Genomic DNA, 12,138 nt, shown 5'->3' on the forward strand with positions numbered 1-12,138 from the left:
GCCGGGGAGGCCCCGCCCCTGTGGGCGGAACAGAGGGCAGTGCTCGCCCCCTATTGGCTAATCTCGCAGGGGGGCGGAGCCACACTCCCAGCATGGTTTGGGCGGGAAGGACCATAAAGCTCATCCCATTTACCCCTAAGTCCGTCCAGGCTGGCTTTGGGCGCTTCCAGGGATCCCGGGGAAGCCACACCACCCTCACAGGGAACAACGTCTTCCTAGCATCCAATCTAAACCTACTGTCTGTGTGAAGCCGTTCCCCCTTGTCCTGTCTTCCCTGTAGTCACCCTTCTGGCCCTGGAAGGGCACGCAATAAACTCACCCGGAAGCTTCTCCTCCCCAAATTGAACAATCCCAATTTCCCAGCCTTTCCTCCAGCAGAGCTGCTCCATCCCTCTGCTCATCGTGGTGCCTCCTCTGGCCTGGCTCCAGCAGCTCTAACTCCTTCCTGTGCTGCCTCCCAGGTCTGGGGGCAGCTCTGCAGGTGGGGTTCTCACCTCAGCGAGGGAGAGTGGGGAAATTTTGCCCTGAAATTCTGCCCAGGGCGCTTTTACAGGCGGCGCTGTCCCGGGTGTGGGGTGTGGGGGGGCGCCCTCAGAGCCCTCCCCACAGCGCCCCCTGCCGGCCGGGAGTGCCGCCGCTCCTTCCCTCACGGGAAACCGGGACAGCGCGGGCTCCTTCTCTTTAATTTCCTTCTTATTTTCCTTCTTATTTTCGTTCTCCTTCTTCCCGCTCCACACGGGAATGCGTTCTGTGCTTCTCCGAGTATCCGCGGCGGTCTCGTTCTGTGCAGAGCCCATTCTGAGCTCTCCCCACCCAGACTGAGGGACCGACCCGAGGGGAGCGTGTTTGGGTGGCCTGAAAAAACATCGCTCAGTTATGTGGGAACGGTTTTAGGGTAAATGGAGGGTAACAAACACGTCTGTAAGGAATCATCACCCCAACAGGGATTTATCACTGAAAGTTGAGCATGAAAACTGCTTAGAAGTCAGAGGGGCACAGTCCTCTGTGTTAAATAGATTTGTTAGCACAATGCAAAGGTCTCAGTTTGGGTTTTTCTGAAGTGTAAAAAGAGGCACATTGTTTGTTTTTCTCTCAATTGTTTTGCACAGGTATTAACCATAAATAAACCGTAAAACCAGACTTGGTTTTTGTTGGTACTGAAGACAAACAAAATGTCAGGCAATAAAAAACCTTACAATAACTTAACACTGTTGCTGATGCTGTAAATAGGCCAAGTACCCTTTTTTTTTTGTTTGTTTTGCTCAGTAAAAATGCTGCTTGACAGTTAAATTAACTATTTTTTCCTGTGCTAAATAACATTTTTAACAGTCCAGACACCTTGAGAAAGCTCTGGTTGATCTTAAAGCCAAACACTTTGTTTCTTTAGCATTTACCAGATACCATAAGGGCTGCTTTGTTCAATAAATACCTTTTTTCCCAAGTTTTTTCTACTATTCCTGTGCTTTTCACCAACTAGAGAGGAGCAGTTCATGCTGCAGCTCTTTCCTGGAGACCACAGCTCCACACAGAAGGGGCTGGGAATACCAAATTCTCACCACCAGAAATTATTTGTAGCTTAATTGTAACTACCCTCTCCTACTGCAAAGAGTTTTAGAAATATTCTTGTACAAAATTAGCTATAACTGTGTTGTTTAAACCATAGGGATCAGTTTTACAGAAGTAAGGCTGCTCCTGCAGATGCTCTGCATTTTCTGTAAATTTTAGCTGTGTTTATGTAGAATTTAAATTCTCACACCTTGCCTGTGAAGGTATTTCTTTATCACCAAATTATGCACATGATAATTGCAGCTCATATGTTGTGTAGAATATGTGACATGTATTCAAATTATCAGGGATTGGTTGAGGTTGGAAAGGACCTTGGAGCTCTTCTGCTCCAAACCCCTGCTCCAAGGGGGAACCAGAAATTTCCATTGGGCTTTCTCACAGGTTTTGCTGCAGATAAAATAATATAAAGGTGTTTGGAACAGAGAATCAGATTCTAGGAACAGTCATGAAAACTTCAATCCCAAAACCAAGATTTTTCTAATGTTAAATTCCCTATTTGTATCCTGTGAATTCTGGTTCCTTTATTTACTGTTTCAAGCAACGTGTGAATGGAGTTTATTGGGACCTACAAACTCAGTGGAAAGGGAGCAGTTGTTATTTTACATTAATTACTCATTACTTTTCTGTATTCCTGGCTCTGCACCTCTCACCTGTGCCTGTTCAGCACCCAGGGTGGGCTCAGCTCTCCTTCCACTCCCAGGGGACCTGTGGGGAAAAAATGGGATTTTTTTTTTTTGAGTTTTGTTTTCTGTGTGATGGCAGCACACTCCCTTTGTGGAGAGCAGAGCAGGAAGGTCTGGACAACAGCAGGGAGGACACAGATCTGCAGTGTCTATACCAATATTTCATAGATGGAAAAATACTGCTGCTAATTTGAAGGCTGTAAGTATGTGTCAAAATCTATTTAAAATGTTCAATACCAACAGTGCGTGTGGCCTCTTTTTTAACTCTGAAATGTATCAAGTGAAATATGATAACTCTGAAATAAATCAGTATCGAGATATGTCAATATATTGAATCTCTGAGCATCTCTTCACAAAATACCTGGGATTTGTGAGCAAAGGCTGATACATCCACACAGTCCTGTCTCCTTCTTCCCCAAAGTAAATCCATGTGGGTTTTCAGTACCAACATGCAGCCCTTATGATTCTTTCCTGCCTGTCTCAGAACACCCAATTAACTGAAACAACTAATTATACACCTTCAGAACAAACCTTTGTGCACAGCAGTTTGCAAACCGAATATGAAACACACTTTTATTTCAGTTCAGGCGTGAGCAGAGCAGCACATTTCACCCTCATCCCACTGAAAGCTTCACAGGTTACAGAGTTTCTGTGGCTTAGTGCAGTAGTTTGTCCTGACCCTCTCACGGACACAGTCACTGTAGTCAGTGTTGCACTTGCCACACTTGCAGCTCAGGGCCACGGGGTAGGAGTAGTAGGGGATGGTGTGGTGAGGGCAGCCCGGGATCAGAGCTGTCCTGTACAGCATCTCTTTGTAGGTACACACGTTCTGGGACAGAGCACTCCTGAGGAACAGCTTCTTGCCGTTGCTGTCCTGCAAAGAGAAGAGAAATGTGTTGTTTCACTGAAGCACACAGGTGTCAGAAATGTCCTGTGAGGCGCAGAGACTAAAACTCACACCTGAGCCCAGCTCTGGTATTACTGAGTTCAGAGCTGTAATTGTGACTGGAGCTCCCTCCCCACACAGACACATCCCCCTTGTTTTTATGATTTAACTAATCCACATGGCTCAGAGTGTTCCCTGTGCTTTGTGATCTCTTCTGGCTCCCTGCTGCCCGAGCTGGAACTCAAAATGCTGTGTTGAGCAGTGAAATTGTGTGGAGTGCTGTGGCTGCTGCAGAGCTGTCCCCACAGCCAGCTGAGACAACAGCAGTTATTTACAGTAATTGAGAGTGACCCACTATAATCTGCCCCTCACCTGTTCCATCCTGCCCTCACAAACTGCCCACAGAGGCTCTGCAGTGGCAGCAGCAGTCAGGTCTCTGCTGTGCCACTGGTCTTTATCAACTCCATAATTCCCAGAGGCTTGGGCATTTTTTCATCTACACCTTTGCAAAAAGCTAACTTGAAAACATGATGATGGTGCAGTTTTTCTGCCTGTGATAAACTGTTACAATGAAGCCATTTGCACAGTGTTTTGTGGGAGGACAGAGCCTTGTGGCTGTTGCAGAAACACCTGTGACTCGTACCCGGGTCATGCAGAATCCAGCACAGATGGTGGTGTTGATGGCCAGGCAATAGGCACATTCCCGTTTCTCCACGTGGATTGTGTACTCAGAGGGAGCACACAGTGATTCTGTCTGTCCAAAAATCAGCCCACAGAGGAGAGACATCACAAAGAAGGGACTCATGCTGGATGGGGAAGAGCAAACAAAGAGAGCAAACCACAGGTAAAATGGGATGTGCCTCCCGGCCCTCGGCATTTGACAGGAACAGCCAGGACAGTCACAGACCTGGAGAAATCTTAACATTTCTGGCTACAGCCTGACAATTTCTTTCCAATCTCAGTCCTTATTGAAATAATACCATTAAACAGAGAACAGAGGCCATTAACAACATAGAACAAATTACTTTCCCCCCACTTAAGCATATTACATGGAGCTTGTCACTAGTGAGTGATAAAATCCTGACACAGAACAAGTAAGAGGAGCTGAAAGATTTGAAAGTGTGACATGTAAGAGAACATGAGCTTTAGAATTAAGCAGAGATATTAAAATAATCTCACTGCTTTAGAACAATTTTCTAAAGAAAGCATCTTATAAAATGTTAAAGAGACAAAAAGACAAGGCTGTGCATATCAGGCATAAAACTGGATTTTTCAATTTCCAGTGGCTTAGAGGCATGATGAGATGGGAACACAGCCAAGAATTAAATAACAGATTCAAGCAAATTACAATAAAGAACATCAACAAATAGTTCAACTCAATGACTCCTTCTTTATCTGTCTGTTGTGCTGACCTCCTTTCTCAGACCTGCGGGGGGGATCCTGAGAACAAAGCCTTGATTAGCTCCAAGACAATTTCGGGATCTACTCTAGAGCCTCTAAAGGATAAACTTTAAATGACAGTGTCTACCAGCATCTGGACATCACCCTCCAGTCTCTCCCAGCTGCCAGTTTCCCATAGCAAAGCCATCCATTGCACAGGCTGGTTTACCCTGTAGCTGCAACAACACCAGTCTGGAAAGACCAACCTCTTGTCAGCAGAATTCTTCCCTACTACAGGAACCTGATTCTGCCTTGAGCTGGGAGAGGCAGTGACCCAGCACAAGCTCTGTGTGTGCTTTATACTCTCCAGGCTAATTGTAGGCTGATCTTGCTGTTTATATAATTGCATCTGAATTGCTGCTTTCTTATCACAAAGTCATCTATTGAAAATTCATACTGAACCACAAAGCAAATGTGATAGGAACAAAACGTGTCCATAATATCCTAACCTGGAAACTGGAGCTGGAAATCTAATTATATTAAGAGACATTCTCTCCTCAGGCTTTTAAACTAAGCAGTGCTTTTAAAAAGTTACTATTGATTAATTTAATTGCTCCATAGGACAGCAAGACCATGGCAGGAAGGTTGGCATGGATATGTAGCCCTACAGAATCCCAGATGCTGAGTTTTACACCTGTGTTTTGCTAAGGTTTAGCAATGCCTGGTTCACTCTGCTTGCTCCTCACCAGACACAGCTGGGAGCTGCTGGCACAGGGTGCCCAAGGGACCTGTGGCTGTCCCAGCCCTGGAACTGTTCCAGGTTGGAGCAGTGAAGGTGTCCCTGCCCATGGCAAGGAGTGGAATGGGATGAGCTTTAAGGTTCCTTTCAACCCAAAACCATTCTGGGGTTCTCTAAGTCTGTGCAGTGCCCATGAAGCAACAAATCTGCAATCAAACTCTGCAGCCTGCTCAGGCACAGCCTGACTTACCTGCTCAAGCAAAACACACTCAGAAATTGGCTGGCCTGGAACCTACTCAGCAAATATTGAAGCAACAAGCAATTCACTCAATGCTGATCAATAGGGAAAAACAACTTATAAAACTACTCCTCACAGCACAGGAAGAAACAAAATATTTCATCAATACCAATAAAAAAAATGTCCAGAGATGGGGGAAAACATGTTTGGGGGAGCAAGTGGGAGAAGAGGTTGATAAATCCACAATTCTCTGTCAGCTCCTCCCTGAGCTCCGTGCCTGCAGCTCTGGGAACACGTGCCCTGCCAGGCAATCCCCGAACTCCCATTTGGAATCTGATCTGATGCGTGTCTTATGCAAGTCAACCACATACCTGATTTACATAGCCAGAAGAAACATGGAAAACGTGAGTTTGAGGTGGTAAATGTGGTCACTTGGAACTGTTGGAGGAGTGATCCAGTTGGTCCCAATTGGTGTTCAGCTAATTTCTGAATAATAGTGTCTTCTTTTCCTGTGGTTTCAGATTGCTGCACACAGCTCTGTGTCCTGGACTAATTTTTCAAGCATTTTTTGGATAACATAATAGAGGCTTTGTTCTATTAAGACCAGCCAAATGCTTTCTGTTTTCATGGAGTCTTTAATTCTGCGTTAATTTCTACCATATAGTTTTTCAGGAATTAAATATAATTTAATAATATTTGAACCTCTTTCTGGCTTAGGGAGATGAGCACAGTATTAATTGTACTCTTTGTAACATCTGTCCATCTCACTTAGCAACAAGAGTGTAACACTCACTTTGCTACTACTCCAGTATGTGATTTAGCTCTGTGTTCTTCTGATATATTTGGAATACAAACACTCAGGTTCTCTCAATACACACTACACTACAACCACACATATATAATGTAAATTTGTATATATACACTGTACATACACGTGTTGTTTGAAGCTTTAACCACAGAAAAGAATGTTTGTTCTTGGGAAATCCAGAGAGTATTTCAAAGGACACAAAGAAACCTGAAAGGAAAAGAACACAATTCATAACACTAAAACCTGCAGAGGACAAAAACTGCTCAAAGTAAGAATTTAAAACCAGCATTCTTAAAGCAAAAAATATCACATGTGGCCCTTGCATGCACAGCTGATTTTTTTTTTCCTCTAAAGATTCACAGCTTTAGGCAGTTGGAGCTGGATTTGTGCACCCTGGAGACCACCACAGCCAGGTTTAAAGACCACCACAGCCTATAAGAACCGAGGCAAAGAACAGGTCAGAGTGTGAGGACATGTACTCTTTGCTGCCTCAAAGTGCCAATTTCTCTGAGCTGAGAAAACAGGGTGTAAGTGGGGGATGAGATTAGGGTAAAAAAAAAAAAAAAAAATTAGGATTTTCCTTTAACATGATTTAGGGAAATGTCTGGAAAAATCAGTAGCAAATTGTAACAAGGCTTGAAATTTGTAATGAAGATTAAAAAGAGAGTGCAACAATAAAAACTATAGCAATAAAAATAGAGGAAAACCAACAACAATAACTGTCAGAGGTGAGAAAATGCAGAAAACTTATACAGGAAGCTGAAGAGTAGGAAATAAGCTTTTGTCAGGCCAGAGGCCAATAATAAAGTCAGGGAACATTACAAGATGAAGACAAGCTGTTGATACAGAGTAAGTGCAAAGGCTTCAGCAAGAACTTGTGCTTTTAAAAACATAGTGACTGAACAACCACACACAGATTTGCAACTCAAATTATTAAATACATCATATAAGGAATAAATATTTTTAACTCAACATGATTAGCTAGCTAATGCTCATTTCAACAAGTCTGGAATACTGAGGAAATTTCAAAACATTAAAAGAAAGTGCTAATACTATGGCAATATTTAATGAGAGAGTGTTGACCCAGGTAACTCTCCACCAGCCAGGTAAAATAACAGAAAATTGATACAGGATTTGAGCAATAAAGAATTAACAGATGAAAATGTAATTACTGATGTTACATAAAATAGGTCATGCCACACAAACCCAATTTCACTGTTTGCAGTGATTACAAACGTGGTTGATAAGGCAGGTGCACAGATACAATGGCTTTGGTCCCATCTGTGCAGAGCCCTCCTGTCAGGAAGGTTTAGAGCTGTCAGGCAGAGCCCGGTGTGGGGATACTGAATGCTGGCAATTCTCAACCCCTGGAGCAGTCAGTTTAATCTCAGTGCTGCCTTTATTCACTGCAATCTTTTTACCCAGACTCTGAACACACTGGAGAAATACCTGACCAGGTATTACAGATGAAAATTCATTTATCTGGAAGGCCAATAAATTACTCTGAGTGGAGCTTGGGACCATTGTCACTGCTGCTTATCAGCTCAGCCCCCTGCTGATGTGGTCACAGAACCTCTTGGCTGCTGCCTTTCCCTCACTGGCTCCATTCACTGCCCATGGAAAGGGTGGTATTCATGTATCTTCAGTAATTTACACAAACTATTACTATTTACAGCTGGTAAAAAACCTCCTGGATTGTCCTTCTGGAGCTCTTCCACTACTGACCTCTCTGATGGGAGTGAAATCCCACGAGCTACAAGGAGCAACAAGACAAAAGACTGGCAGGACAACGAAGTCCAGTGTCACAATTTGTGAGTGCCTGAGGCTTCTTCAATACAGTTTCCTAAAATCCATCATCCACAGTCTGATGCTCATGGATCCCTTTCTTTGGTTGCCCTCCTGCTGACCTGCAGAGACTCAGTGATAGAAAATTTTAATGTGCTTTTATAGCCCGGCTTTGCAGCCCTGTTCTGGAACAGCCAGTTACACTGTTAATTATTTATCTTTAACCTTTCTGTTAACCAAACCAATCCATTCCCTGACATCAGTGATTTTACTCTTTCATTAAGTGGACGATGGTGTGCTGATGTTCTACAGGAAGTGCTTCAAGTGATATGTGTAAATAGAATTTAGTAATTATAAAAACCCCGGGTTCATTCCCCAGGAGTGTCTGTAATGGGCTACAGAAATTCAGTGCATACCAGAAGCTCATATGTAACTAATTTAATAGGATTCTCTGTCACTGACCAATGCCTAAAATAAAAGAAGTTATCAGACATTATTCCTACTCACTCTGCCCCTGGTAGTGGTACAGCACAAAGAAAACTTTATGATCCCATGAGCAGGTTAGTTACAGAGCAGATCACTCTTATTTACATGAAATATGCAACTGTAAAGTAAAAACATGTCCACAATGTCTGCAAACAACCAATAATTGGAAGCTCTGCTGATGAAAAACAGGCAAAATCAATTAGATTCTGAAAGATGAGTATTCTGGTAGAGGAATTATTTCCAACTCCATCTAGTTGCAGCCCTCCACTGATAAAAGGAAATAAGATCCTGATATGCTGCCATAGAAACAAGTGTTTTTGCCAGGTTTTGCATTTAAACAGCCTGTGGCTGCTGAATTTTCAAAGCTAATCTGCCTATTGCCAGTCTCTATAACAGCCCAAAACACAGCTCTCATCTCTGAAATTTATAGATTCACAGTCTGCTCTTCTCTTTCTTTCCTAGGATTAGCTGCAGCATTTCCTATCAACCACAGATTAAAACAGCACATCTCTTTGTTGCATATCATATGCCAGCAATCTCCATTTATGGTCTGAAAATACTTCATAATCCTATTTGCTGTTTGGCTCAGACGATGGAGCCCTTTGGATTTGGTTTCATTTCTTTGGAAAGTGCTGGATATTTCTGTTAGTCTGAGATACAAAATCACTGTGCTGAGGGCAAAGCTAAACAAAATAAACCCAAACAACAAACCACACCAAAGACTACCCAGAGCCTTCAGCAGTGTTGTCAAGGATGAAGAGTACAAACCCAGCATTGTAATAGTGCTAAAGGTAAAAATAAAACTGTGCCCCAGGTGTGACCTAGGACCTGCCAGGGAACAGGGAAGCCACTCTCAGATTCCAACTAAAAGTTAAACTGGCTCCAAGGAAGGAAAAGGGAAGGCTGGTTTTCCTCTCCAAGATGCTCCAGGTAGAAGCAAGGCACACTGCAGTCAACTTGTCACTCCTGGGTGAGTCCTGACAGTGAGATTTCTGCAGACTTGTTCTTATTTCCCACATTCTGTTTTGCACGCTCTGCTCTTGCAGCTTTTTACACACAAATTTGTAAACAGCACTGGGAAATGACTTTCAGTAGTGTGGAGTGGCAGTTACACGTCTCTGGGAGGGCCTGTACATGTGTTCCCTGTATGGGAGTTTTAAATTCATTGTTTATAGATAAAATAAAGCCAGACGGTGCAACTGGGATAACCTACTTAATTTTTCCAAAGAATACTTTGACTTCAATCCTTCCACCTTTCAACAGACTATTCAGAACCAGTTTCACAAAGATTTTCAAGTGCCTAAATCTTATTCTGATTAAAACATACAGACTCTCAGGCACTTAAAAAAAAAAAACCACAAAAAAAACCAACTAAACAAAAAACCCACAAAAAACCACACTAATAAATTTGGAATCACCTTAATTTTTAAAGGTTTGTCTCTAAATGTTCTCTCTAATGTTCCCTGAATCACAAATATCTCCTCTAACTGATTCAGCTGTAAACAGGAAAGAGATAATTATTATTATTCCCCTTTGCCTTCTTATTAAGCCTTGAAATATCCACTGAATAATGTTTTAGGAACTGTTTGTGAACAAATTAAGAGGCTCAAAGACTTTAGATAGGCAGAGTTAATGTGTAGCTGATTTATTCATCTGCTTCAGAGCAAAGTTTTACTTGCTGTGAAATCATCTCTGAACTATGAAGGGATTCTGATCAACATATTTATAAAAAAACTAACAGTGAAACTGTATTTAACATTTACAGCTATGAAACTGTTACACTACTCATGACAATATGAAATGAAACAATATTAAAAAATGTTAAAGAATGTGAAAGGTAACATTTATTTCAGTTTTATGTGAATCAGTGATTTTGCCACAGTACAGGGATTGAATGGCAAATTAAAATCATCACCTTGGCATTTGTTAACCCCTGCACAAACTTAAGGGTTAGTTTCCTATGGGTAGATTTGTAAATAAGGATTGGGAAGAAAGAAAAAGATTACAGCTAACGTGAAAATATGATTTTTATTAATAGATCTTGCAATTTTCAAAATTACCAAAACTGGTAATGGCTTTGGAACTCGCTTTTTTACTTCACAGTGGCTTTTCAAACCACTGGGGTTTTGGTTTTTGCTTTTATAGGCTGTGGCCAGAGAGGAAGGTTTTGATGAGGAGAACTCAACAGCTGCTGCCTGTCTGTGCTCAGGTCCATGATAAAGGATTCAGGAAACAAAATTATTTCTTTAAAGTCCAGTAGTTGATACTTATTTCTTTCCTTACTCCCATGGGTAGTTCTAAACACCACATCTGACTATGTTGCAGTATGAAAATGTAATTTTACAAAGTTTTCAAGTCACAAAAAAATAGGATAAATAGCGTAACTCATGTGCTGTCAGAATATCACATTTGAATCTAAACATATTCAACATGAAACAATAATCTGCTTAATTCACATAACTCAGTGTAGTGACAGAAGGTTTTCACTGCACATTTGGTCTGGTGTAAGCAGGACTTCAAAGCCAGTGCAAGGATCCAAGTGGGGCACTGCTCACTGCTGAATCACCCACATCAAACGTGGATTTATCATCGGTGATGTGCAGTTACAACACAGAGCAGATGATCAAGATGATTTCCTTTAGTCTTGATAGAGAATAACAGCAGAAGTGTTTGAAATGAAAGTCAAAGGTGTTGTGTCCAGCACCAATCTTGGCGGTCTGTAGAGAAATGAGTTCAGCGAGTTTCACACACACACAGAACCACGGAATGGGTTGGGTTGGAAAGGACCTTGAAGCTCATCCAGTGCCATGGGCAGGGACACCTTCCACTATCCCAGCTTGCTCTGAGTCCGGTCCAGCCTGGCCTTGGACACCTCCCAGGACAGGGCAGGATGTGTGTGCTGGGTCAGGATCTGCCCGGAGCCCCAGCAGTGTCCCCGTGTCCCTGTCGGTGTCCCCTGGCCCGTTCCAGCACAGCCCAATGGGACCATTGGCCTGACACAGCCCCACGGCCCGAGTGCTCCCGGGCTTTGGCCACGAGCCCTGCCCAGTGCTCAGGAGTGGCCACACGAGAGGTTTGAACGGGTTTTTTCTCAGTTGGCCTGGAGAAAACCGGTGACATTGACACTCAGCACTGACACTGGCACTGACATCGCCACTGGTACCAAAACCAACACCAACACCAGTACTGACACTGACAGTGACACCAGCAGCGACAACCAGCACTGGCACCGACACTGACGCCAGCACTGAGCGTGGCACCAAACCGATACCAGCACCAGCACCCACACTGGTACTGACAATGAGACTTTTACTGACACCGACACTGGTACCAGCACCAACACTTGTACCAACATCGCTGCCACCACCTGCACTGGCAGCGACACCAGCAGTGACACAGGCACTGAGCGTGGCACCCAAAATGATGCCAGCACCAACACTGGTACCGACACCAAGACTTTTACTGACACCGACACCAGTACCGGCACCAGCAGTGACACAGGCACTGAGCATGGCACCCAAGCCAATGCCAGCACTGGCACCGACATTGGTACCGACACCAAGACTT

At 43.3% G+C, this 12,138-nt stretch overlaps 1 protein-coding gene across 2 annotated transcripts; it reads right to left on the bottom strand.

The window, feature by feature from the left end:
* Positions 1-2,823: 2,823 nt before the first annotated feature.
* Positions 2,824-4,827, bottom strand: TSHB (thyroid stimulating hormone subunit beta). Of its 2 annotated transcripts, XM_083878598.1 has the most exons (3): positions 4,782-4,827; positions 3,779-3,941; positions 2,824-3,123 (listed from the first exon to the last, which is right to left on the bottom strand). In XM_083878598.1, exons 2-3 carry the CDS (start codon positions 3,938-3,940, stop codon positions 2,881-2,883), a joined length of 405 nt encoding a protein of 134 aa, XP_083734724.1. In that variant the 5' UTR covers position 3,941; positions 4,782-4,827; the 3' UTR covers positions 2,824-2,880. The 2 variants fall into 2 exon arrangements, with proteins under 2 accessions (XP_083734724.1, XP_083734723.1); XM_083878597.1 differs by lacking the exon at positions 4,782-4,827 and having other exon boundaries at positions 3,779-4,151.
* Between the last annotated feature and the right edge of the window lie 7,311 nt (positions 4,828-12,138).

The sequence above is a fragment of the Zosterops lateralis genome (genome assembly GCF_965231275.1).
Source record: "Zosterops lateralis genome assembly, chromosome: 26".
Classification (NCBI taxonomy): Eukaryota; Metazoa; Chordata; class Aves; order Passeriformes; family Zosteropidae; genus Zosterops; species Zosterops lateralis.